At 39.3% G+C, this 27,698-nt stretch overlaps 1 protein-coding gene across 5 annotated transcripts in view; it reads left to right on the top strand.

The window, feature by feature from the left end:
- Positions 1 to 27,698, top strand: part of Cut (homeobox protein, cut) — a 168,376-nt gene that overhangs the window by 59,583 nt on the left and 81,095 nt on the right. For all 5 annotated transcript variants that reach the window (XM_072004277.1, XM_072004278.1, XM_072004280.1 and 2 more), the window contains exon 3: positions 18,033 to 18,233. In XM_072004277.1, coding sequence (XP_071860378.1) covers positions 18,033 to 18,233 — 201 coding nt within the window. The remainder of the gene's footprint in view (positions 1 to 18,032; positions 18,234 to 27,698) is intronic.

Raw genomic sequence — 27,698 nt, 5'->3', positions numbered from 1 at the left:
AATCTATTAGTCCACGGATCATCGCGAACATCGTTGTTCGTCGAAACGCGAAAATTTACTGGCGCCCCCGTGTCGAACCTTAGCGTCATCCGTTTGAACTTGGAAGCTGCTTGCTCGTACGTTTCGGAATTTTACCTTGAGATTTATGGCGAAATATCTCGTTTCTCTTTGCTCAGGAATTAAGAGAGTTCAACGTTTCGCGACCATATCAACTGCTCTGTGGTTTCTTTTGAAGGAAATTTTTTTATCTCATAAGTATAGCTCTTCATAGCCATTGTGCTTTATCGAAAAAATCGTTAAGATTACGAAGGCGAAGATTAAATCGCTGAAAGAGTCGATTAGTGGATTACAAACAAGATAGCAAATCGAAAAATCAGGACAGATATAATTCTTTGTTTCTTTCAAGGCGTTTGCGTCCTCAATTATTCATTTCCTCTGAATGTAAGCGATGAAGTTTCAGTATCAAACGTTCTTTCCGAATAAAATCTTAATCGCGCGTGATTTCATCATATTACACATGATTCAATGCAGTTCCCAACCACTAATTTGTTTTACTATGGCAGATTTATAAACGTTATCAGTTCTAGAATTCCAAACTTCTTGGAATGATCCAATCGCAGTTCCTTTATAATAATTTATGGATTAAGGAATAGTGTCTGTAATATACAGGATATCTGTAACCTTCTCCAAATGCAACATTCCCACCAATTTTCACATCAATTTTCTAAATTCCAGCTTACATAAGAAAATCACACGAATATACCGATCATTCATAATGGCCAATAACGAATCTTGTATACTTGTATTATTAATTTCCTTAACATTTTCAATATATTCGTAGAAAATTTATTCTTCCTTAATACGATTGATAATTGACAAGAAAATAGAATTTCATGGGCAGTTCTTAATCCGCTCTTAACACTAGAACTACCACACAAGTCAAATTGACTGGCTTTACAATTTTATTTTATAATTCCTACTTCATATTATATTTTTTTCCACAATGATGTAATGACTTTCGCAACGATAACTAAAAAAATAATATAATGAATTTTATTTTGTTCTTATGTATTCAAACTCAAAATAATTTTGTATCAAGGCTACTTATACCAATACCAATCGAAATGGTACTTGTCAGTGTAAAAGGGTGCTGCAATCTGTTTATCGAACCCCAATTAACCAGTTTCCACGTTTTGTACAACTTTCCACACGTTTTTGCAATTTTTACTGCATATCATTCGATACGATGATATCAGATATCAGGAAAATTCCGGATCGATCGCTAGATCGCTAGATGCTAACACTAGAAATACCACAGCAGTCAAAACGACTGGTTCTACAGTTTTATAAATTTGTCAAGCCCCGTTTAGGGATCATGGTCCCAGATGGATTAATAATACCAAAAATGTACTACATAAAATAGAATTCCTTCTGTAAGAAAATAATAAATCAATAAATATAAAAATATTCTATTAGTATTACGTATTTTTTAAAGACCAGTCGTTCTGACTGATTTTGGTAGAAATAGCTTCGTGTTAACTATCGGTAGTTCTAGTGTTAATATCCAAATTCTGACTTCTTACTTAAATCGTTACTAGACAAATAACATAGATTGTCGTGCAACTGGACAGAGAAGCAACTGGTTATTTAAACATTTAATCGCCATGCAACGTACACATTAATACACTTTGCCGTGGCGTATTACCGATCCTCAAATAATTCAGGCCTCTGAAACCATCGGAATCCCCTTTCGCGATTGCAATCGTAATCTTTGCGGCTGGCTTCAATGCGAAAGAAATTAAGGGAATTGAATTAACCGCGACGGGAGAATTTTCATTATCGGGAAAATTGGCAATTTTCCACTGTTAAGCGCGTAACGCCCGGTTCTTGTGCAGCCCCCTTGGGCAGACCAAGGGGCGGGCGCAGAGCGGGGGTGTGTGGAAACTCGCTTCCGATGTCTCGGTTAATTAGTATTGCTCGTACGAGCGAATTTCACCGTTGATCCCTGATGGGTGAGTCGCGTTTATTCGATTACTTAATTTTTAACGGCCCTCCGCTTCACAAGGAAGAACAAAGTGGCCGGATAGGCTGTGTAGACAACCGTGCAGGTGAAAGAATAATCGAGGAGTCAAGGGGACGGAGATGGTTCGATAAAAATGTTTCTTGTTAAAAGCAGCCGCGAATTTTGGTGTCAGTTTCGTGTTCTGGTAAAATGGAAATTATCGGAAAATAATTCTGTGCAGTTATTAATAATTCTTTCGTTGAGAAATTATCTTGGAAATTATTTTATTGCGTCGAATTAAAAAAAAAAAAAAAAAGAAAAGGCACATAGATAATTAGATTCCACGTATGGTGAATTCAATAGATACGTTTTCATCGATTTCAATGTATTAGCGTCGTTGTAACAAATGAAAGAAAATATCGTACGTCTTAAGGGACATTTCTAGAAACATATATAAAAACTGATAGACTATGGATCTATTTATCTAAATTATAAACATATAAAATATAATTAAACGGAAGAATCGTTCGTAGCTCGCATATATCGTAACGGCTATTATTTATGTTGTTAATTATTTATTTTCTAAATGAGAAAACACAGGCGAAAATACGAACGAACGTATCGGATAACAGAGTTTTAAAAGTTAAGTTCTCGAGGTATCAGCAGATTAAAATTAAGAAGAAATAAAACGAGAAACTGTTACACAAATCTGATCGTGGTTGGCAGCGAGGCGAAATATAAATTCTCGGAAACTCCGTCGAAATAACGTAAGACGAGGCAAAAAGTATTATGTCAAGAGATGAGTCACCGGGGTAATCGTCGAATTCCTGTCGACGCTTCTCGCCGCGAACATTAGTCTTCGCGGCTCCTTTTCGGAGACGTGGCCGTTTATTTAACACAGCGTGCAACTAGTGAAATCTATCGAATAGTTGCTTCTTGGAACGAATCGAAGCGTATATAAGTATATATATCGACGCGAATATCGCTAATTATAGCGATGACTGGGCAATACCAGAGCGACGACAACTTTGTTATTGGAAACATTGTAGATTTCGCAACTGTTTAGCGAGACAAGTAACAAATCGTGTCTATAAAAAGAAAGTCAATAAAATCTAGAAACAAACTATTTATATATATATATATATAAAATATATATAAATTATCGCTCGGCATATCCTCGAATTCCTTTCTATATGATTATATTCTCCAATTTTAAAACTATAAATTTGGTTAAGGGGATCCTTTTACAATAATAGGAATACTTTTTATTGATACTTTTAGTGTTAATACAAACAATCATAATCAAGATGTAATTTAAATGTGCGATCTGCTGACTCCATACAATGGTAGCAAGTGTTGCTTCTAATGACTAATTCATCGTTAATTAAACTTCATAAAAACCAAACCGATCAACTGCACTTTTTTCTCAGTTTCGTTATATAACTACACGATTAATATCCAATTCTTAAGAAACAAATGACTCGCCTTTATATTGCAAGCAGACGTAAATAATAGTTTAGAAAGTATTGCTCGTAACACCGATGATTTTGCTCTGGGTTTATATTTATGAACGGTCTCGGCTGTACATTCTGCTCGAATTCAAGTATCTTACAAACTGACTAAAGTACTGACATGCAGAATACTTCTGAATGCTTTTGAACAATATCGCGGGTGATGGAATATTTGCGATCACAATCTCTGTAGTATTAATATAGCTATTGTCCTACTAGGTTTAAAAATTAGTGTAAAGGATTGAAAGTAGTGTAAATGAGCCGACGACAGAAAGAAACCATTTAATTACATTCTCGGAAGGATGAGCGTTGATCTGCTTAGTCCGGGGCGTCCCGTGACTCCGGCAGTTTTCGTTTTTCCGCTTAACAAACCCCTGTCGGTGCGGTCCTCTCGTCCCCGCGCGCACTTTTGACGCTTCGCTTTGGAAATCCTTTGATTCCCATCTTTTCGAGGGCTCGGGAAACGTCGATGCGCCTTCGCATGAAAAGGGGTTCCTTGCAAGCCTGTCCCCTGATTGGGACGATAAAAGAGGGCCGCAGGGACCGAGCTGCGCGGGGAGGTAAAACACTAATTAGTTATCAAAGGCCGAGGAAGGGTTTGGTGACAAAATAGTAGATCCTGAAACGAGGAGCACCCTCGCTCCGCACCCCCGACAGATATACTACCATCATCAAACCCTCTAGTTTCTCTTCCTACGGACTCCCTTCTTCCTCGCTTCCTACCTCCTCCCCTTTTCCCTCCTCACCGTAGTCCCTTCTTCGTCTTTGGATACCGTCAGCTTCGTCAGTGTCTTAATACTCACGGGAGGACGGGCCTGTATTGATTTTCGAATCATTAATTCTACCTCTAATCAGAAGTTGTTGGGAAGCATTGAATGTGTGCGTGTGCACCGACGATGCACGTGTGTCTCTATAGCACATCCCTACCGCCGATATGTTCCGTAGCCAGGTATGTTTGACACGTTCTCGAACCGAGACGACGGCCTTGACGCAATATCGAGAGCTGTTTGGAAATATTGGCACGTGAGTAATCGTGTCGCAAAAAATTGCGCACAGGATTCTTAAGGACAGCTAACTGAATAAAGATCGATAGAGCGTCGTTGAGAAATTCGGGTTATTGAATACAGACAAGGTGAACATTTCGTTAACAAGCGAACGGAGAGTGTACAAAATACAAAACACAATGGGTAAGATACGAAGGTTCTTAGATTTGTCTACTTATCGTGGTGCGAGAAAAAGCTTGTTAATTAACAAAATAATTTTACAAGTTCTCTGAGTTTTATCGTCGCATTTATTGTTTGCTAAATATCGATTATATAGAAAATTAATATAACATTTATTTGACAAGCTTGCGAATTCTTTTCAACGTTAAAATTCTTCGTAGATGTAGAACATATACCGAAAATCGAAGAACGAAGCTACGGCGGGACGAGAGAAGCTTTGCAGACTGGACGAGTAGTACGAACAATTAAATGGCGTGTTTCGCGTGTATGTCGACCGGGAAAAGGGGTGGCGGCGTTCTCCTCCAAGTAGCTCGGTCGTGGTGTGGGTGTCGTGAGTGGTCCAGGGAAAAGGGGGTTGACGGTTGCACGCACAGGAACTGGCCGGGCCAGGCGGCCATAAATATCGCTGCGTTCTTATATTTTCATCACGGCCATCATTAAAATTTATGTTATGATCAGAAGTGCGCGTATATATCAGAGGACGCGTTCCGGCGTTGCGGCGCGGCTAACGGCGCGCCGTTGAGGGTGGGTTACGCGGTAATATTGTAATCTATGTGTGGAAGAACGCGGGAAGAGAAACACAGGAGAGATGAAAAAGTGGCTTCAATGGCAGCCACACACCGTTGTAAGGGGGTAGTTTCCAGTCGGGGGTGGAAGAAGGGTGCCGAACGGAAACAATGACGTCTATACCAAATCCCTGTTTCTACCCTCTCCCTCACGCTGACTGCCATTAGACTCCCGCGGCGGCCCTATAAAAATATAGCCCGTATTGTGCTCGCTCAGGTATCGATATCCTCGCAGCCACTAAAAGTCCCTGCTGTCTTCGCCACATGTATCTTCGTACAACGCAAGCCTGCGCCCGTCCACCCTGTCTCGCACTCCTTCGCCAACTATTCTTTTTCCATTTTGACCTATTATTTTCTTGCTTTTTAAACGTACATTATTCTTCTTTTCCTTAATTCGAATTTAAGCCATGTTTGGTCTTGTTATGGATCTCCAAACTTTTCTTATTCGTATAATCATAATTCTTCGTTTTGTGACCTGTTTTGTTACCATTTTCAATGCAGTTCTTTTATCTTTATTAACATTATCAATTTCGAGATTACGGAAAGTTTTGGTTAATCGGTTGCACTGGTTAGACAGGTTAAAAAAGATCTCCTCGCTTTGAAGGAAACGTATTTTTCGTTGCCTATAGCACATATTCAAACTTTCTTATATCGGTCTTGAATTTTTAAGACAATTGTTTCAGAAAAGGAAGACGCTATGTTTTAGTATTTTTACATTTCTACGCACACGTCGACAGTCTAATTATTAAATATATTCAGTCTCTCTTATTCTTCTAGTAAAAACTGTGGATCCATTCGGACCTTCGACAAACCAACCAAAAATAACAACCTTGAAGTTCAAATATTAAACTACCGAACCCATTGTAATAATTTGAACACGCTTGCCTGCGCAGGTACTTCGCGTTCTTTAAAAAACCTCCATCAAACTGGATTACGCAAATTCTACATGCCAAAGACTTTCAAGCAGAATAACTACTGGTACGACCTAATAATCAAAGAACTCGATAAAAGATCCAATTTAAAAACAATGATGCAAACACGAGAAATTTTCAGCAATATTAACTGACCAACCGAACCAACCGATTAGCTGACTAATTCAAGGACCGTAATTGAAATGTTTTAACGTCGAACTGAAAGAGGAGACATTGTAGAGGAGGTTTCGATAAAAACGTCGCGATGGTGAGAGACGAATGAGACAGATGCAGAGGCGAACGAGACGCGACGATCAGTCGGCTCAGATCACAAAGATGATTCGCTTTTAGCGTATGGCCATTGTCGTCCGTTGGACCGAGCAGAATCGAAATGGCAAACGGTAACTCGATTGGCCGGCCTGTACACGGATTGCGAATTATTTCTCCTGTGGTGGCGCGCTCATTTCGCGGCCAAACAATCGTGATCGATTCATGCAAATTCCAACAATCGCCCTGCCCACCGACCACTGTCCCTTTCGCCGATTCCGCCGTATCAAGTCCTCCATTGTCCCAACCGAAATTCGTTTTCGAGAGTGCGCCGCGATCCCCAGGAGCTTTCCGATCGGAAAAATCGGACTCTCGAAAATTCAGAGAAAATAGGTTTCCTTCTTTCTTTGCGATACGCGTTAAGCTGGTTAATCCATATTAATGGTCGTATTGTCAATCGGAATATTTATCAAATTGTTTGCGTATAATAAATGTATCGTTTGTCCTCGTGTGGTTTGCCGATTGATTTTATTTATTGAAAGATCTAGGAATTATGGTATTTTAAGTAGGACGTGGGTTTGATAAGTTTTGACGTTTAATATAAAACGAAGCTATTGTTCGACTGAAAGTTAATCGAAATAAAGATTTAATAAATAATAATATTGCTGCAAATATCTTCGATGATTATTGTGTATTACGAGCACATTGGCTCTAAAAAATTTCGCAAGATATTGATTGAATAGAATGAAACTAGATATCAAATAAATAGATGTTTTATGTCCTTGTAATAATCAATTACTAAGCAGTAATTTTTTTCTTACGACTGCATAATTGATAATCTTTTATACTAAAGGAAGAATGTAGACGCAAGTAAAATCAATTGGAAAATAAAGAATAACAAGTAGATGAATTTATAATTTTATAGAAACCTTGTAGATTTATTATATTTTTAATGTAGATGATTTTTTGCAAATAATATAGACAAAGCTTTCTTTTCCCATTATCTTTTAATTCCTTGATGTATACAAACCATCGCTAGAGTGAATGAAGCTTCAATCATCGGTGAAATGAGTAAAACTGAGCACTAAGAAAGCCAATGAGACATTCACTTCTATCGTACAGGCGTATAATCGTTAAACTTTCATCTTTACTAATGAGAAAGTATTTTTAAACATCGGATAGAAGCGCTCCTCTTGCCCACCTAATTTATACAAAAAACAAGCTCCACATTTAATTATACATCGGCGTGGTTGATATCTTTCCTCGAGAGAACGAGGATTTTTCTAAACGTGGCTATGGTCTTTTTTCCATTCGTATTGGAAAAAGGAAGTAGACGCCGACGCTTCCTAAGAACGCCGGCTGAAAGAAATAGCCCGTTTCTCTCTTTCCGCAGCAGATGATCACCGATTTTTTCCTTACGCCCATCGTGATTTATTAGTGGATCGCGCGTGAGAAGATCTCGGGTGCTGACTCGCACGTGTGTCTGGAATTCGCTGAGGGAATGATTGCATAGAGAAAAAGAGATTAAAAATAAGTCGGGTAGCAGCTTCGACTGGCTGGCATCGCTGTGTCGCAGAAATAACGACTGATTTGGTTTTCCTAATATTCCATGTTTATCTATAATTAACTCGGAAATGAACTATAGAATAAAAATTCTATTTTTAACAATATTTACAATATTCCATCGTAATTTTCATTTGAATATTTAATGCTTCGATTTTGCTCTTTCGCTGCGATTTAAAAGCATACAATACATTCATAGCTTGTGAAATCTTCGAATAAACCGATCACGTGACTCGTTTCAACCTAAGGTCCAATACAAAGATTCTATCCGAAACGATCTATCGTAATATCTGGTATATCTCGTTCCAAGTCAAATACGTAATATTTGTCTCTACCCAACATCGATCAGCTGCAACCTAAAACCTTCGAAAAATGCCCACTTGCAAACTCACTAACGGCCTGAAACAGCCATCGTCAAACCTCTCGATCGTTTGCCTGCGGCCAAAACACGAGGCATCTTCGTTCGGGGCCATGATTACGCGCTGCAGGCGTATCGCGAGTCGACGAGAGACTTGAAAGAGTGGCCGTGTCTAATGATGTTTAAGAAGGGGCTTTAATTTTTCATTAGGACAACGGGGAACATCAAAGGGGTTCGTTCGTTTTTTAACCGGTGCCTCGGGGCTAGTTGCTCGGGAACTGATGGCCCCGCCATTGGTATTGTCGTCGTCGTCGTCGTTGTCGTTCTCGTCGTCGTCGCAGTGCCCGGTTTCTATCTACGAACCCTTCATCCGCCACCCCTTATCCATCGTCGTCACGATGTATTGACATTTCTTAAATATCGCTGTACGGACGCGTTCTTATTGGAAGACGTGCTCTTTGTCGCTCCCTTGCTTTTCCCTCTTTTTTTTCTCTCTTTCATTCGAGTCTCTCTTCTTTCAATGTGAATGTTGAAACTGGTCTCACACGTGGGAACCTGTGCCACATGGAGTGCCGTCCTCGGCACACATGCTTCGGAGAAAAGCAAACGAAGGCGACGCGACGGTCGATGACCCTCCGAAAAGTATCTCGTTCGAGAAGAGGACCGCGTTTATTGTCCTACGATTAATGGACCTCCCAAGACCGCCGGCTACAGACGACTTCGGCCCTCGCGGTTTTCTTCGTCGCCTTTGGCCGCTTCTTTCCAACGGATTTTCGATCGTCGTAGTTGCAGCGGTTCTTGCGAACTCCGAGTAGAGGCTTTGGAAAAGTTTGGAAATTTTGCACAGCGTCACTGTTTATCCATTAAAATTGAGGAAATTGTGAGAAATTGAAGGATGAAGATATTGTATAGTGTGAGTGAGTGATGTGAAGTGTGTAGAATAAAGCATGTATTTTGTAACGTTAATTATTTTCATTTATTGGCTTCGTTTTTTTAATTCCCATGAATTGTGCGATTATAAATTTACATTTCTATGCATCTTTAGTTTGATAGAAGTTTGCTAGGAGTTTCATAGGTAATCAATAAAGTTGTACTACGTACATCCATGTGTGTGTGCAGTAGGATATTTAAAAAGGAACGATATCATAATACAAAACAGAGTTTATCTCTTTTTAACAGTGAGTAATATATTTCTTTTAAACTACCAACCCAAAGACTCAGTCAAACCAGAAAAATATTCTGCTACTACTGAATCGTTGGGTAGTCAATAATTTTCCATCTGGAAGAAGCTTCCTAATTTGTAGTTCGTCGTAGACAGCGGCTGGAGTAAATATATTTCCAAAGACATTCGCAGCAAGATCTTCGTCGGCGATTGAAAATCGGCCGAACCAGCGAACACGCGAATATCGACGGATTCTCGAACGTCATACACCTCGGAACGAAATATTCATAGACACAGGGAAATAATGGCCGTCGCGAGACAATATATCGCAGAAATCCCTGTTCTTAGGGAGGGCCCCGAGAACGTCACATGCGCGAGCACTTCAACGGACTACTAATTCAGGCCGCGCCAATCAGCGCGCCATTTAATCAGATCGAAACAAAGAGCACTCTCATCTATTTCACTTTGCCTCCGCGTTGCGTTTCTGCAGTGGCACAAAAGTGTCCCGAACAAAGCACGAATTAGCATCGATGGTATTCTGCTCCCGTCGAAAAAAGAGGAGACCCCTGAAAGCTCCTCCGTTGTGGAGGGGGCTAAAAGAGAGAGAGAAAGAGCGCGCGCGAGAAGAAGAGAGAGTGAGAGGGGGAACAAGTAAAGAGGGGTCGAACCTCGGGTATTCTCTTTCGCGACTCGTGTGTATGCTTCGAGTGTTTCCCGCCGCATATTGCACGTAGTACCTAGCGGGACTTAGAGCCGGTCGATATCTTAATAATAAATACAAGAGGGGTTCACCCTGATGGCTGGTTGGTGTGAGATTGAAGAAGGGGGCTGTGGGGAGGTGATTGGGGGAGGTGGTGGAACGGCGCCACGGTGTATCGGTGCGGTAAAGAGAGCCTGCGCTAGATAGGGTAGCAGAGCACGACGAAGGAACAGAGCGAAGAGGTGGGGTGAGAGAGCTCGAGAGAACGAGAAGAAGGAAAGGGAGAAGGAGGGGGTGGAGATCATTCGCACCTCGAGGTGTAATGAGAAAATTTGAAATATCACGACCGTCTCCTGCCTCCTGCCACCAGCCAAAAAATATAACACCGCCGCTAGTCATAAACGGCTGATCCAAACCCCGTGCCACCTTTCCACCACCCCCTCTGTTGCCACGCGGGAGATTATAAAGACGGCTGGTGTAAGGTATTCCTCCCTTTCTTGCCACCATATAACGCCCCGGCCCTTGGTGTTCAACTGGGCAACCGCGATTCTACATACACGTTCACAGTCCTTTGCTTACGACCACCGATCGATTTGCTTCCCCGTATCGATCGACAGAAATTCTTAGGGAGAGTTTGTAGTTGTACAAATATCGGTTCGAAGGGTCACCGAATGGTTTAAAATAGATATTTCGTATATAGTTCCTTTGCAGTGGAATGGAAAGCTAGATATGATTTTTCAAAGCTGTTTAATGTTTCGTTGTCTGTTTGAAATGTAATTCACGTATAATAACATATAGTGTATAGAGAGAAACATAGTTTGGACGTATACGCTGTATAGACACTTTCGATTTCCTATTAGCTAAAATGTTGGTGTTACGTTCAAAAGCCATATACCTCTAAACGATTTTCAAATGTTACATTCGCATACGCGTCTGACGTTTACTGGAAATTCTAGCATGACGTGTCTACATCAAAGCTCTTGCGAATACGATACACATGGTAGGGATATCAAATATCTTTTTAAGTTTCAAGCACTGTTCGCGAATTTGTAGCAGGCAGCGTTTGCGAGAAAAGTGAAAAAAATAGAATGATCGTAAAATGTTCTTGAACGTCTTGCGTAATAATCGCGATCGCGTAAAAATATTTCGCGAGGATCGACTATCAGGACTTTGCCGTTGAGACTCGTGTATTTTAAAACGACGCACAATAGTCGGACATTACTGCGGCGTGTCAAAGGTCAGACATAGGAAGTCGCGACTAGCTGGATCACGCGAATCTGGAAACGAAACCAAAGGCGTAGTAAAACACGTCGTAAAGGTAAACGATGCATTTCATGTTAATTAGATATTCGTTTTAGCTGCTAGTATAAATTGCTTTATTTAGCTGCTGCGGCTTTCCTTTTATTTCGAAAAAGTATAGAGGGGAATAGCGTGGCACACGATCGTTAAAATTCATTTCAATGAGAACGAGTATCATGGAAACGCCTCTAGTAACGTCTCGGCATGAATGCGTGTTTTATGGTTTAAAAGAAAAAAAGAAAAAAAAAGAAGGAACACTCGAGGTGAAAGCACGTGCGAGGTATTCGAAAATAAATTTCCAAATGAGAGGATAAATCAAAGAAGTGTATCTTGTATATCGTAGTTCGACGTCGTTACGCTCGTTTGATGTGCAAAGAGTTCCATTATAGTGATAAAGCAGATGCGTGCATACACAATTTTAATTTGATAATTGCTTAACATGTACTTATGTAGATTATGGAGAAAATTGTACGGTACACATTGTTTTTAAATGATCTGATAATGAGATAATTCATTCAAATTTGACAAGTGGTTTGCTTGTAATTATTGTACATCTGTTGTTTCTATATGGCTGATTTACATTTATTCTAATTAAGGTTCATATTGCTTCAATGAGTGACCAGTATCGTGTCTCGTTAATCTTATGAATTTTTAGAAACTTTTTAACATATATTAACATATGTTTAATTATATCAAAAATTGGATTTCAATTAGGTAACAGTTATAACAAGTATTTGAAAAGTACTACTCGTGTATTTTCCTAATATTTTATATATAATTAATAGAATAAATTACACACGATTAATACTTCCATACTCAATAGACATACTTAATTTTCTATTAATTACAAAAAATTGCTATCAAGGAAATACAATTTGTTTAAGAAACCTTTTTATCGTTACGCTTATCAATTATTAAAAAGATATACCTATAATACGATCAGTTTTTCGCGATTGAAGCAGCGTTCCAAGGGACATTTATTACTTGCAAAATCTCTTTGCGATGTCGATGTACTTTCAATGCTTCTTAACCAACCATATATATACTTTATTTCTATCAAACCGGATTACAACACAAAAGAACAAATTCTATATAGTGACACAGAGGACTGATCGAATGTAGAAGCATAAGCCCGAAAGAATTTAAAACCACCAGGGGATTTAAATTGAAAATAAACGATTAAAAATTAATCAAAAAAGCAGTATCAATCTCCCGCTTTTTTTCCTCGCGCTTCTCACAATATCCAGAGTGAAGTGATACTGGGGTGCAGGTCGCATCGAAATACACACGCATCGATCCAACCGGAATTCCCGATGCCTCTCGCGCATTAGTCAACCGTCACGAAATAAATGGTAGAAAAGAACGGGACACGCTGATGATTCGGGCCAGGGCGTAAAAATAGAAATACGTGCGGCGGGGTGGGTGCGCGAGCCGCGAGGGAGGCTGATCTATTCAGGATATTCCGTCGGCAGGGCACAAAGAATGCTCGGCGTTTGACGGGCTACGACACCGCGCGTCGCCAGCTGCGACACTCGCATGCCGTGCACTCGCAAACGTTCTCGAATCACGCTTATACGTTGGCTATGCCAACTTGCTACGAGTGCTCATTGACGATTGCCCGTTTCCTTTCTGAATTCCGTCAGATTACTCAAACTTGACAAAAAGATGGAGAAAATGTAGAATACGCAGATACGATGACTTTAAATAGAGTTGACTTTAAGAGACATTTAGGTAGATTTTGACTTTTCTGGACAGACGCACTTCTATAGTCTATGTACGAAGATGTTTATATTTTACGAATTTTTTATATTTTTGAAGTACGAAGTACGAAGAAATTTCTATGTATACTGCAAGAGAAGATCATTTTTATTAGATACGACAGTATTTTATTGCAAGGTTAACACGTTTCATGCTGAGATGATTAAGAACCGGTTTATTATTGTTTTGTAAATTGAGAAGTAAATTTAAGTAAAAGTAATGGTGTTTTATAAGATGTACAAGGACCATATTTGTATAATTTATTTCCTGTGAAAATGTTCATAAATTCATAAATTTTTGTAAAATTATATTATAATATATTTGTTATTATAGTTTTGAATATAAATATGTGACAATGTAAGGCACAAAGATTGCTGATAGATTTTCTTCGACGATGATTCTTTATTGCGAACAATGTTATTTTTCAACGTTCTTTACACACATTTCTACCTATCTAAATTTGAAATATTTGTCGTTATACTGGACATAAGTAACAACTTGAGCTTATGTTACTTTCTTCTTGCGCTTTTATAAACGTACTATAATATCAGAAACACTACCACTTTCTTGCAGCCTATACTACTTACGTTCGTCTTTTGTATTACGGATCGTTTCTAATCATCTCATTGCGTATAGTTTTATTAATACCTTAGTCAACTGTCGCGAAAGTGCATATCTAAAATTTGTATAAAATTTACTGCACGAAACTTGAGGATCAATTTCCATTCAAATACTTAGCAAGCTCGGATTATATCAAAGTTACATAGCTGTATATCTACATAAGTAGGTAGATTAAACTAAATCAATCGTTATATCAACGTCATTCTGAGATTATAATTTTTCCGAGGCCAATAGTGTAATTTAACAGCAAGCCTAGAATCGTTTTGTAAAAGAAATCACGATCGTGTTGGAAAACGAACAATCAAGAGTTGCGTATCGTATTTGGGAATCGTATGGCGAAAACGAGTAACCAAGAAAAAGAGAATTTTCTTATCTATAAATCTGAAATGCTGTAAGAATCGGCGACGCTTCCTTTTCTCAAGAAAAACTTTGTCGAAAACGGAAAAAGATTTGAATTACAAATGCCGTGCGGCGACCACGAGGATACACGAAACCGTGGCCGCGAAATTACAACGAATTACGGGGCTTAATTACACGACACAGCGAAGTCTTTGAACGGGCAGAAAACGTGGAAACAAGCATTAACACGACAGAAACCGATCGATGCCCTGGTAGTTGATCCGAAAGTGCGTGACCACCCGGCCTAAAAGCAGCCCCGAAGCAGGTTCTTGCACACGCGGGCAACGTGCAATGAGCCGCGATTCCGTATATCGAATCGGTGAGTGGCGATCGATCGATGCTCAGAACGCCGTGCAACTCGGATAACCGTCAATTTGCGAAGGGGTGTAAGACGAGCGTCGGGCCCAAGACGAAACGCCTTGTCGTGATCGAAACTTCACCTCCCCTTCTCACTCTGTCAGGGTCGAAAGGCGAGTACGTAATAGGCGCTGTCTGACGATCGAACCGAACAGGCTCCTGCTTCCTATCAATCCTGCGAATTTTCTTTGTCAAGCGATGTCATAGACGAAAAACGAACGTGATCTCTGTCGCGTTGAATTATTGTGTTTCGCAAAATATCTGTGTTAACGCGTTCGATTCTGATACAAGTCAGCAGTCACGGCAAAATCTGTTATATTTTTTCATTTCTTTCATATGGGAACGGATATTCAATTCTGTACGCTGTCAATCAATCACATATTGTTTAAATCGTTTCTGTCGTTTCGTTTTGGTATTGAATATTGCGTGCTCGGTTTCCTTTTTAAATATTGAAAAAAATGTTGATAGAATGTTCGCGATGGAAATAGGAAGTTGAAAGATGCGAAAGTGTACATATACGATATGCGAAAGCATGTGATACATCCAAACTATAGTAGTTATAATATTTAGTGGATGAAACGAATCTTTGTTCAGGTTCCATACTTTAACGCGTATTGCCAAAGGTATGAATTTGCATGATCAAGCTCAGTGCGATCATAACGTTAGTCGTATCCCTAATGTTCTTCACGAAACTTCCTATCATCTATGAATTATGATCAAACGTTCGAACAATTGTCAACGTTCAAAACCATTCTTATCCAGCTACAATTAATTCATAATACGTTGTACAGGTGGAAGAAAAGGGACGTTTCGCGTCTCCTTATTTTCCACGTTAATATCGACTGCGACAATGGAACATTTAATGGCAATATTTCATAGGCAATCTATTAGAAATCAACGATCGTTGAAGCAATCATATCGATTGATACGAAGGAGGAAGAGAATCAAGGAGGAAGCATCTGAAAGCCTTGAAATGAATCGAAAGAGCGGAAGAACTGCTCGAGTTTCCCGTAATCCCATAACTTAAATTTCTTAACAGCCGATTGTTGATAGAACAACGACAAAAGCAACGTCGTTAGGAACGTTCAAAGAAGCCATTATCTTCCAACGACTTCCGCCGCTAATGTGACGATCGCGGACGGACGATCTTTATCGGCGATCTTCTCGATCCTCTTCATCAGCCTTATATAGCTACGCTGACGTTGCTCCCCCACTTTTCCAAACGACTCGTGACAAATACACAGGATGAGCCTCGACAGCCTATCGATACTTCGTCCGCCATTCCGATGAACGTGCATCGTGCACTCGGATATGTATTTATGCTTCCCGTATCATTTCGTAATTATCGATAACATCGTCAAGGCTTTTTGCAGGAAACAATGGGTCATTACTACAGCTGTCTCGTACTTTGTCTCGACGATCACTGTCTCTCTTTTTGTCGTTTCGATGTCGGCTACTGTGGTCGACTTCCTTTTTTTCTACGATCTTCTCTCTTTAATAGACGAACCACTGGATGACTTGTTTGTTAGATTGTTCGAAATTTTCGTTTGCGATTTTACGCTGCGAAACGCTTTTGATATTCAACTTTGAACGTTTAGGATGTATCTACTGTCTTTTGTTTTCTTTTCTTTTTATATATGAAGTTGAAAATATCTTATTTCTACTCGTTCTACGTGTCACACGACAGAATATTTGAATTATTTACGTTAACCTTCCGATCAATAGTTACCGGTACCATAAATGAAATGTAAGATTCGTATACCGCGATAAATGGGAAGTTATGGTAAATGAGATGGCGAGGGCTAATATTCTGGAATAATATATAATTATTTGTAATTCATCGACAAGTGGTAAAGTCGGATATCGGGAATATTCTACGATCGTCGGCCGAAGAGTTAGGGTAGTTTTAGTATAGAAATTAACATCTCTAACACTCGCGTAGAATCCATTTCTATGCACAGGTTGCATTCGATATTCTCTAATAACTTTATAATTTGTGTTATATTTCCTTATAAATCTGTGTACTATCGGAAATATCAGAGATATCTTGCATAATCACAGAACTAGAAATTAACCGACGTGAAGTACAATTTTAATCCTTGCAGACATAGATGCAACGTAACATATTGTGAATGCAAATGTGACAATGAATTTCCGGACGAATAATTTCCTACGTTCTCCATACTGATAATTCAGGTGACAGATCGTTGAAAAAAGATGCGTTCACTTGCCAGTATATCGACAACGATTGAACGCAATTGGCTCCATGAAGAAAGAAAAATATGGAAAGTGGAAAAAGTCGAACTCGTACAGTCAAAGAGAATTATAGGAAATATATGCGGGTCGTGAACATGTTATAGGATGGTCGTATACACGATTCCGTGTTGCCGTACAATTTCAAATCGAAGAGAAGTTAGCGTCGGTGTTTCGCGGAACGATCGATCGATGCTTCGATGCATCGAGTAAAAACTGACGTGGACTTGTTGCCTATTAGTCCGCGCGGTGTTCTCGATATTTTACTACCGAATTCGCAATTACTTTAATTGCTTCCAGATGTCAATTAATGACTTTAGCATATGCCGTTGCTGTACAGATTGGCCGAATAGACGAACCATTGGAGTGGGAGCAGGACGCATGTGTTTGTCATTACGGCACCGCGATGATTTTATCATCTTTGAGAACGTTTCCGTGATTCCTCTTTAGCCTTCTAGTGTTACTCGCATCGAAAATATATCGATATTCAACAAGTTAAAAATACGAACTCGTTGTAGTTATTATTAGAAAAACATGTTTCTACTCCTACATTTTACAAAAGCTCATACAGTGTCCTAAGAATATATCGTTATATCTAAATCTCTAAAATTTGTATGAGTATTTATGAATTGATATTAATTGAATTAAATGAAATAAATATAGCTCGTGTGTCGATTAATTATTTGCCAGGTATTTCCAGCAAGACTCGCGAAATAGTAAATTTAGACACTAATTTCAACTTATCCCAAACCCTCTATGAATAGGTAATTTGATTAATCGACAGAATTCCATTTGTGTATATATCAGTCGTAGCATGATAAAATAGTTGGCACACTAAAAATTAAAATTTTTTATTAAAAATTTAAATTAAAAATTTATAAAAATTCTTTTATCGAGATTAAATCAATTAAACTGTATATATTTGTTTTCAAATCGATTTCCTAAATAATTTATTTCTCTTAGCTAAAGTATCTTTGTGGCAAGCCGGTGATATCAATTTTAATTACACATTGAGAGGAATTAAATAATCTTATAAGTACGTAAGAGCAGAAGTTTTAATTTGCTGTTTGATTTGATTGCAGAGGGCGACATTGGCGGAAAAGGAAGTTTCTGCATTGAAGGAGCAACTTGCCGCGGCAAATGATGGGAATTCGAAGACTGAGGGACATAAATTGTCTCAGACTCCACAGGCAAGTGATCAGCAGCAGGTACACGATGCCAGCAATCCCAGGAGGACGCCGAACAGCAACCTGGAACAGGAACTGCAAGCGAAGGACAAAGAGGTGAGTCTCGTATTTTAACGTTCCCAAAGTTTCCCTACACTTCGCTCAAATCGTCAAATTGATTACGATACAATGAAAAGTAAACCTAACTAAAATTCGAAAGATTTTAATATTAAACTCGGTTGAAGATGTTCATAGGATTGAGAATCTTTTGGTTTCGTTACAATCGTGAACAGTTCGAGCCCTTCAGCAGCCATACTGCTCTAAATTCTATAAATCGAAAAATAAAGAAAAGTGACGTCATTACGATTTACAATAAATAAATTTACTCAGAATTTTCTATTACTTACGCCATTTGTGTCTTACGAAAAAGAATAGTTTACAGAAAAATGCAGTCGATCCGAGACTGTCTTTCAAAGAGGCTTGCGGCATTAACGCAATCAATTTGACGCAAAAAGAATTACAGGTGGACGAAATCTCGAAATAAACTTGTACGATTGTCGATTAATTATCGAAAATGGCTCGCGAGTGCATCTTGAATTGAAGCGTTTTAACGGTTAAATACGCTGGCTTTTTCATCTGTAAAAACGGCACACGGAAGCGAGTGCATCGAGCTTCTCACACCGATACAACACCGTGTAATTCCGTTGAACTGTTGCACACAGAGATTTGCGCCGCGTGCGCGTTGAAGTGAATGACTGACGTACTCGATAGAGCACGTGGTGGCCCTCCCTCACCCCTTCGTTCGTCCTCGTCTCTCTTTCTCTCTCTCTCTCTCTCGATCACTCTCTCCCCTACCCTTCTCTTTCTCTCTCACCCTTCACTGTTTTCTCTGCGGATCGTACGCACGAAGCACGCGCACACCAGTCGGTGAAATTCACCCCCGAGTGCACTTCACCTTCCCGATTCGCGATAAACGCCTGGAATCACGCTTTCGGTACGCAAAGTGTGACTAATGGCAGTCGACGAACCGACGGAATTGGTAATGAAAGAAGATCATAAATAGGAAACGCGGTATCGATGAATATTCATCCGGTCGGGGTTGGGTTGAGGTTGGGAATCGTTTGGATTTTGACGAAGACGGTTTGACATACGCTCTATGGGTATATCAAGAGCCACACGATGAATCGACTTGCTTTCCTTTTCATCGATTCTACCTGCGAATTCGTGACAAATTGACGATCAGAGAATCTTTAACGTGCATAAATTGCTTTGTTTTGTTGTGTGGCTGTGTACGTCAACCTTAATTGAACGATTGTGTGTTCAAGGAAAAAGGTATAAATGAATTTGTTTGAGAAATTGATATTCTGTACGTATAATTTTTCAGTATATATCCTATCTGTTTTCTTGTATTCGTATGTAATTTATCCGTGCAAAGAGTAATTCGAAATTATTCTTTATTTATCTGACAGAAAACAGTACTTTGTTAATACGTCATATTATTCGGAAGTTTTATTAACAGGTTAATATTTCAATGAATGAATTAAAAACGCACTGTTACTTTAGTGTTATGGAATATTATAATCAAGCAATACCTTATCAGAGATCGTAAAGGGGCAGTTTTTTAAAGCGTAGTATAACACTACGATATTTTATTAAGGTAGACTGCTGCGATGCAAGCCTCTCCTAAACTGCATTCCGTCGCGTTAAAATCCTCGTAAAGTCTTCCCACGGACTCTTAAAATAACATTCCATTGTTATATACCATCTAAAAGATCCTTCTACAAAATCGCCTCATTTTCTACTAACATTCCACCAAACTATATAATGTACCAAATATCGCTCTATTAAAATCCATATACGAAATTATCCACGAAATTATAACGAAACGCGTGACAATTAAAAATTCACTACAAAAATTCATCTATACCATATATGGTTCGCGTAACTCCTCTCCGCGTTTGCGAGTCTACGGACTTGCCCCATTTTCCAGTAACATTCCACAAAACCATACGCTTTGCAAAATTCCGCTTCGTCCAAGAAGCGTACATAAAATTCAACATAAGAAAATATATTTCGGTGGACTAAAATTCACCATCATCATGCATCCGAATCTTTGAAAGTCTGGTTGGAAGCAGATTACCAACTGGAAAAAATCGAACCGCGCCTAATTCCACCGTCAGCAAGGGGGTCTCGAGTTTCGCGGCTGTTGCAGCCCTCGAGAAAAAAAGGACACAAAGTGGTCAAACCCTTGAGCGACGGTTTACGGATCGGAGTCTTGTAAGAACCTCTCGCGGGCCACGAGAAGGGTGCATAATGCGAGCGGCACGAGGGCGGGAGAACCGAGTCCTTTAAACAAAGGCGAAAACACTTAAAAGCTCCGTTGCCGGTGGTGAGAAGGTAAGCGCGCGCGCGCGAACACCAGAAAGGAGTGATAAAAACACCGCTAAGAGTTCAATAAGTATCCTGCTTAGGGCCAATAATACTGCCACCCCTTTTCCACCCTCATCCGCCCCAGCCACCACTTTGCACTGGCTGCTCTGGTATTCCCGTTTCGAAGGAAATCGTTCGCTTCAGCCCGAGTTGTAATCTCGAAGCTCGATAATCCAACCGCCCTCCCCCCGCCATTCTTTTTTCTCTCCCCTTCGCCGATTCTCGAAGGGTAACCGGAACAACCCCTTACCACCGAACGCGGCAACGACGCCTTTTCACGGATAAGAATTTGCTTCGCGGACAATGTCTTTATTGAGAAGCCATCGCGCGCGACAGGGATGATTTTTATTATTCCCCGATTAAGGGGTGGAAATCGGTAGATGACGGGATGCTACGCTGGCCCCGGATGATAATGAGGAGTAAATAATGCGACAATGTAGCCGAGGAAAGGAGTAGTTCGATTATCTTCGCTGGAGATGAATCGTTGGCAGGCTTGTGCTATCGAGGGACTGGGTTTATGGTTACCAAGCGAGGAAATCGATTGATAGGGATGAAAGAGACGTTGTTTTGCACGATGGATTTCAGACCATTTATTTGGAAAGGGGATAGCTTCCGCGATCTTCGTTTTTCTTCCTTTTAATTTATATACAAGGCGTTTCGAAATTAATGGTATATAATCTGTAGGAAGGAATTTGTCGTAAAGATGAGGCACATTTCTTGCTGCAAGCTTTAGTTCTGAACAAATCGATGTTGCTTACGCTTCTTCGACGAGTTTTAACATTCAAGACCAGCGACGTGTAACGTACGATCTTCTAATATGTAATATACAACTTCTTTGAAAGTTAGAACACGTTTCCAAGGAATTATCTATTCCTAACTCGCAATGAAATAAAATTGGTTTCTTCAAAATCTTTCTAGAATTAAAAAGGAAACTGTCTAAATATTTAATGGTCGGCAATAAGGAATTTTGTTACAATTAGAACATCACAATCGACCATTGTTTAACAGCTATACTTATCGGCAGAGCATCTTATAGAAATCAGAATGTAAATCAGCTAAATGCTTTCTACCGTGGCGACTGACGTGTTTGAGTTATAAATATCACGAAGTCATCATTTTATATCGGGGACATTCGAAACCAACATTTTTCGATTGTTTACAGTATCGGCCACAAAAACCGGATTCCTTTGATCTGCCTCCGACGAAACATATAGTTATTAAAAAAAAAAAAAAAAGAAAAAAAAAAGAAAAGAAAAAGGAGGGATAAGAAAGAAGACAAGAATTTTTCTTGAAACGTAGTTGTAAAATTCTCGATTCGAACTTTATTTATTATCTCTAGAAATCCCAAATAATATTTGCAGTAGATATTTCTCTGGAATTTGAAACGTTTCCTTTTTCTCCGATTACACGTATACGTACGGTTATTTCTTAGAACAGATAAATAGCACTTTTGAAAGACGAAGGAATTTTGTTTTTCGTTATTACCGACTTGGATTCGATATTGCTTTCTAACGAATATTGGAGCAAACACGTTACGTATCTGTACGATTCAATCATAAATTTGTCATACAGCGGAGGCAAACGATTCGCTGATGACGTTCAAGATCATTTGCTTTTCATCCATAGAGGACACAGCGATAAATAAATTTATTATCGTACCGTAAATTTCAAACACCTTGAGTGACGGTCGATATGGCGCTTTCACATTTTGGAAAAATCACGGCCGGTATCATAAGAAATTGATAGCGTTGCCACATAACTGAGATAAAAGGGCAAAGATTGCTAAATCAGTGATCACATGCTAGATAACGATCCAGTTTAATATGCAGTTACGAATCAGTATCAATTCAACGCGTATGCGCCGTTTCACTGGAATCAAGCGGTAGTGAGAAAAATAAATATTTTACTTAAGCCCGTTGCGAAATAAACCTGATGGAATTAAGTACCGTATTCAACAGAATAATTTAGTAAATTATATAGACAGTTACAGATCGTATCCAACAATACTCACTCTAGAACTCACTCTGCAGTTGTAATCAACTTCTAAACGCCACGCTGTATCAAATATATTATCTGAAGATTGTATTTCGTACTCTTAAGTGGTATGCGTAACTTTTATTTATTAAATCGTTTTGTTATACAAATTAATCTTATTACTTTATGGTGTACACATACTCTTTTGTTCAGATTTTTTACAGTCCAAAATACAAGTTATACGTATCTCAATTGTAGTTTTTCACCATATGATCAACACTTGTATTACGTTACAATATATTTGCAAATAGAATATGTACCTTGTTACCTTCGTCCTTTGTTACCGTTGACTTTGATCTGGCTTACTTATTACAGATAAAAAAACCTTATGATAGAATACAGCAAATTTATCGTCGAGCAAAGAAAATCGAACGCAAAGGGAAAATTATAATTTCCATTTAACATCAGTAATCTTAGAAATTATATTAAAAAGTTCGTGCAAGAAAAATCCTTCGATAAATATATTTGATCGCTCACAATGGTTCAAGAACAGACAAACAAAATACTTGGCGCGGTTTCATCTTAATCGAACAAGGAAGTTATTATCTGGAATACCGAGTATAAAAAGAATTCTCGTTTTTGTCACCGGTAATCTTCTGAATTAAAAAAGAAAATCCTCCAACCAAGAGTCGCACGACAGATACATTTGGTCATGCACGAAGACTTCAGAGCATACCGAATTACCTTAACGCCTCGCGTAATTTCATTTAAGTCGGTGTAATTCTTATTTGGACGAATTTACCACGGATCAGGATGGTAATTAACTCCCCGCAAGTTCGTTTGGCGGGGCGTCGCGGATGATGGACAGGGTTGTTCGCGACACGACGCAGCCATGTCTTTGATCTGTTCCGGGGAAAAGAATCGCGAGATCAAGGACAGGTCGTCCTAGGAGGAAAAGGGTTCGCAATTAGACCGCTAACGACTTTGTTTCTCAGTTTCGCGGCACGTTTCACGCGAGGCGAAGAGTCTGGTACCGTGGGGAGATGAAAGAGAGACAACGCGCCGCCGATGCCAACACAAATACGCTCGGCGAGTGTTTCAAAACACGTTGGCTAATGTACCCAGAGCGATAGATCAAGAAATAACCGAGAACGCTATTCGCACTTATGCTAGGCCGGACGATCTTTTGCGGCGACCAGACTTCCTGCTTCGCCAAGGCGGCCTCTTCAGGACGGCTCGGTGAAGGGTGTTATTTTTCTCGCTCAAGTATTTTAGACAAACTATCATAAACATGTGTCTTCTCTTTCTCTCTTTCTTTTCTGATGTTTGTTTTCATCGATAGCCGAACGGCGAAGATGTGGAAATTCTTTTAGAAATATTTCTTCAGTTTCTTTGTACGAATGGTTGACTTTTTCTTTTTATTTGTCAGTTTGATTAAAAGGAGTGCACGTTATGTATTTGAATTTGTTTAGCAGTGAAGTAAAATGATAACAAAAAATGATAAACATGTAAATCGTTCTTCACTTTATTTTACTTTATTTATTATTTTAGCTTTATTTATATTATTATAATTATTTGTACAAAAATGTTAGTACAAATTCATTGATATATCTTATTACAATCAGAGTTAATATTTTTGAATTGTTCTACTAGCTACGATAAATTAACCGTTCATTTACTTATACTATACGTCTCAATTAACGAAACCTAATCGTCATCTTGACAAGTCGTTCATTCGTAACGAATTTCTTTAGTTCCACGATTTTCCAGATTTACTAAGAACACATTATTATTCCGAAACTATATAATATAATAATATTATACATTATATATGTTCATTAGTATCGTTAATTTTTTCGAACACTATGTAAAATCTCAAATTTGTCTTAAAACTTTTCCTAAAACTATTTCTCCAAATATCTATAAGTATAAATCTCATCACTATTTCCTTACAATTTACGTTTCCCAACACCAATTGTAGCAATCAACGTGTTACACGAAACCTCCCTCGAGAACAAATCCAATCATTTCATTCATTAATATCATCAATCTTTTCCAAGTCCAAACATTCTCAGAAGTCCAAGTTTCACATTTACCTATAGACTTTCTTAGAACTTTTGCAAAATCTCCAAATATCTCACAAAAGGTATAAATCTATTGTACCCACAATATGTATCTACCAATATCCTTTTACAATAGCAACCAAAATCAATATGAACCGTAGGAATCGACGAAACCACCAAGTTTTCTCAATCCGAACGAGTGACATTAAATCGAGCCGAAATCAAAAAATCTCCAAAATGGCAAACATTCGAGTGGCGTGATCCTCCGACGGTTTTTATCGATAATTGCGATCGCCGGCGATCACGTGGACCGCGAAGCCATCGCGGAGACATCGACGACGCGGCCATGTCGTTTCTAACGCCAGTAGGCCGAGCATTCCCGCCACGATGTTACAGTATTTGTCCTGATACGAAGATTTACTGATAATTAACGTGATAAGAGGCAATCGAGTGCGCAATACGCGCCGCGACAAACAATCGCCGCGAACGGGACGACGAATTTTATCGCCTCTCTCCGTGCGAGAGTGCACGAACGCACGAGCGTATTCGCTCGCTCGCTCGCTCACCCGCCGCTCATCGTGAAATCGACTGTTGTGAAACGGATTAGAGACCGACTGACAGATCGGTGGGTGGATGGAGAAACCGAGGCTTTCACGATTGCGTAATAGTCCTCGGGAAAATCTCGCCGCGCCTCTGTACCGTCACGATGCAGCGTTTCACAGAAACGCGTCGCATTTCGATGCAACTTTCGTTTGAACGCGGCATCTCTCGATCGAATGAATTTGAACTGAACCCCTTCGAATCTACAATTTGTCATTTGTATACTTGCTCGCGCGAAGAAAGGCAGGAATATTATATAGTGGAGGTTTTCTGATGCATTTCAAAGATTCTTAAAATTTTACGAAGATTTTATAGGTGAAAAGAAGGAAAGTAAATTTACTTTCTTTGCGATGTATTTAGTGTACAATGGAGCTTCTATGTACGAACGATTTTTTAGATTCAACTGTATTAGTAATAAACTTAGATACACACAGTGTCCAATTGAAAAAATAATTTAGCGTAGAAAGGCAGAAAATATATTTAGCACGATTTCTCGTATTATATTAGAAACATACGGGTGAGGTGTTAATTATTTACAAATTCTAAAAATAAAGAAATTAATCTCTTGTTATTTATATAGGATGGAAGTACTTATTGGCTACTAGTTAATAATAATTTGTATAAAAAATTCTTGGAAGGTTACAAAGCATTCCTCCTAGGCCGGATTTCGATCGTTTTCTTATCATATCAGCACGAGTCGTTAAATAGGTAAACAATTTGCGGACGGCATCGTAAATTTAGATTTCACCAAGGCATATAAAAAATCGATATCATTGTCACCCTCGTTGTTTGTTCCGGTGTTCTCATTAATACCATACTATCGCAAATAATCTTCCAATTCTTATTAGCAGCATTACAATCTACTTTTCGAACGTCTTAATTTCCTTCCCACCAACTTCTAAATTCCTCCACTTTATCGATAAGAAGTTTCGTACGCGATTAATTTCACGCGTCGAGAGAATTTCATTTTGTATCGCGAGCGTGGCTCATACGTCGATGTTCGTACCATGGTTTACCATGAAAACCGATGAATTTCGCGTTTAGTGGTTTTGGAACATACTGTCAGAGGATGGGTACGGGTGAACTCTGACAAAAACCGGCGAATATTTGCACTCGAGCGAAAATGACGCGAGTCAGAGGCGCAGCATGAAACAGCCAATATCGTTAGATATTCATTCCGTAAGTTTCAAGTAGAACAAAATATAGGGACTAAACCTAGAATAGTTCCCCACCCTATTCTCGCTTTTTTTCCACCCTCTTCTCCCCATTTTCAGGCTGGCCAACTTGCAAGCCCGCTCTCTTATCTATGTAACCCGTGAAATTGCGTTCGCAATGAGAACGATGCATATGTTTCGGTGAGGTTCGTTGAATCGACCTCGACTCCGATACGAGTGCTTTCTTTCCCCTTACGTTAAGGGATGTTTCTCTCGCTTGGTCATCCAAGGTTGTTTCTTCGTAAAGAAACACGAACCAGCCTTGATTTTTCTTTTCTTTCTGAAGTTCTTCTTCTTACGTATCTTTGAAGCTGTTTTGAAGTATGAACGAGCGAGAGTCGCACTCGAATCAGCGCCATCTGTCGATACGCTTCGACAACATCCTTAGAGTCTGTTCTCAATGACGTTGGAGCGGCTGATAAGGTCGTGGTAATGACGGCTCTTCGCGAAAGTGCTCTTTATTATTTATCGCGCTTGCACGTCGTCGAAACGATACGATCGTTTGTCAACAGATTATCGTTCCAAACTTGCCATCTTTTCTAGTCGACGCTTTATCGTTTAACAATGAAGAGGTATCGTAATTGTTCTAAATAACCGCCTCGATATTCTGCGCAATTATACCATTTCATGAATTCTCTAACCGTTGATTGTCACTCGCTACGATGTTAACAAATAATTTTCACGCCTTTACTTCCATATTCTAGAACTTTACGTATGAATTTTCTATAAATCACATGAAGTTTCTTTCACGACCTCCGTGGGTCTTTCGCTTGCGTTACAAATTCAAATCGTACATCATAAGCGAACGCGTTAATATTCTTTCATAACTTAAACTGCCTTCGCGAAAGCATACACCTCGCGCAAAAACTTGCAAGATCGATCCGAAAGAGCAATAAAATTCCCGATTATACGTAACGCTTAACATTTGAAAAAAAAGAGAAGAAAAAAGGAAGAAAAAAATGCACAGCCAAATGGTATTCAGTGTCATAATAGTGTACGGTTCACGATGTTCTCGTCCGCGAGATCGATCACGCGGTGATTCTTCCTATAAGTATCGCGCCATTCGTCATGGAAGCATTAAATTCCCATTAAAAATAGGTCTGAAAGCAGCTAATTTCCCGGGCGGTCGAGACAATTACAAATAAGGAGAGAGAACTCGCGCGCGCACAGGGGACTGCATGTGCGCGCTCGATAAAGGAAAAAAGAGGGAGAGGAAAGACGAGCCGGATGCTCCATCATCGTCGGCTGAAACATTAATTAGAAAATCTGAATAATTAGGAACTAACTTTTACGCGATGTGT

This window comes from Bombus fervidus, chromosome 5 (genome assembly GCF_041682495.2).
Source record: "Bombus fervidus isolate BK054 chromosome 5, iyBomFerv1, whole genome shotgun sequence".
Taxonomy (NCBI): Eukaryota; Metazoa; Arthropoda; class Insecta; order Hymenoptera; family Apidae; genus Bombus; species Bombus fervidus.
This window is presented reverse-complemented; position numbering and strand designations above follow the sequence as displayed.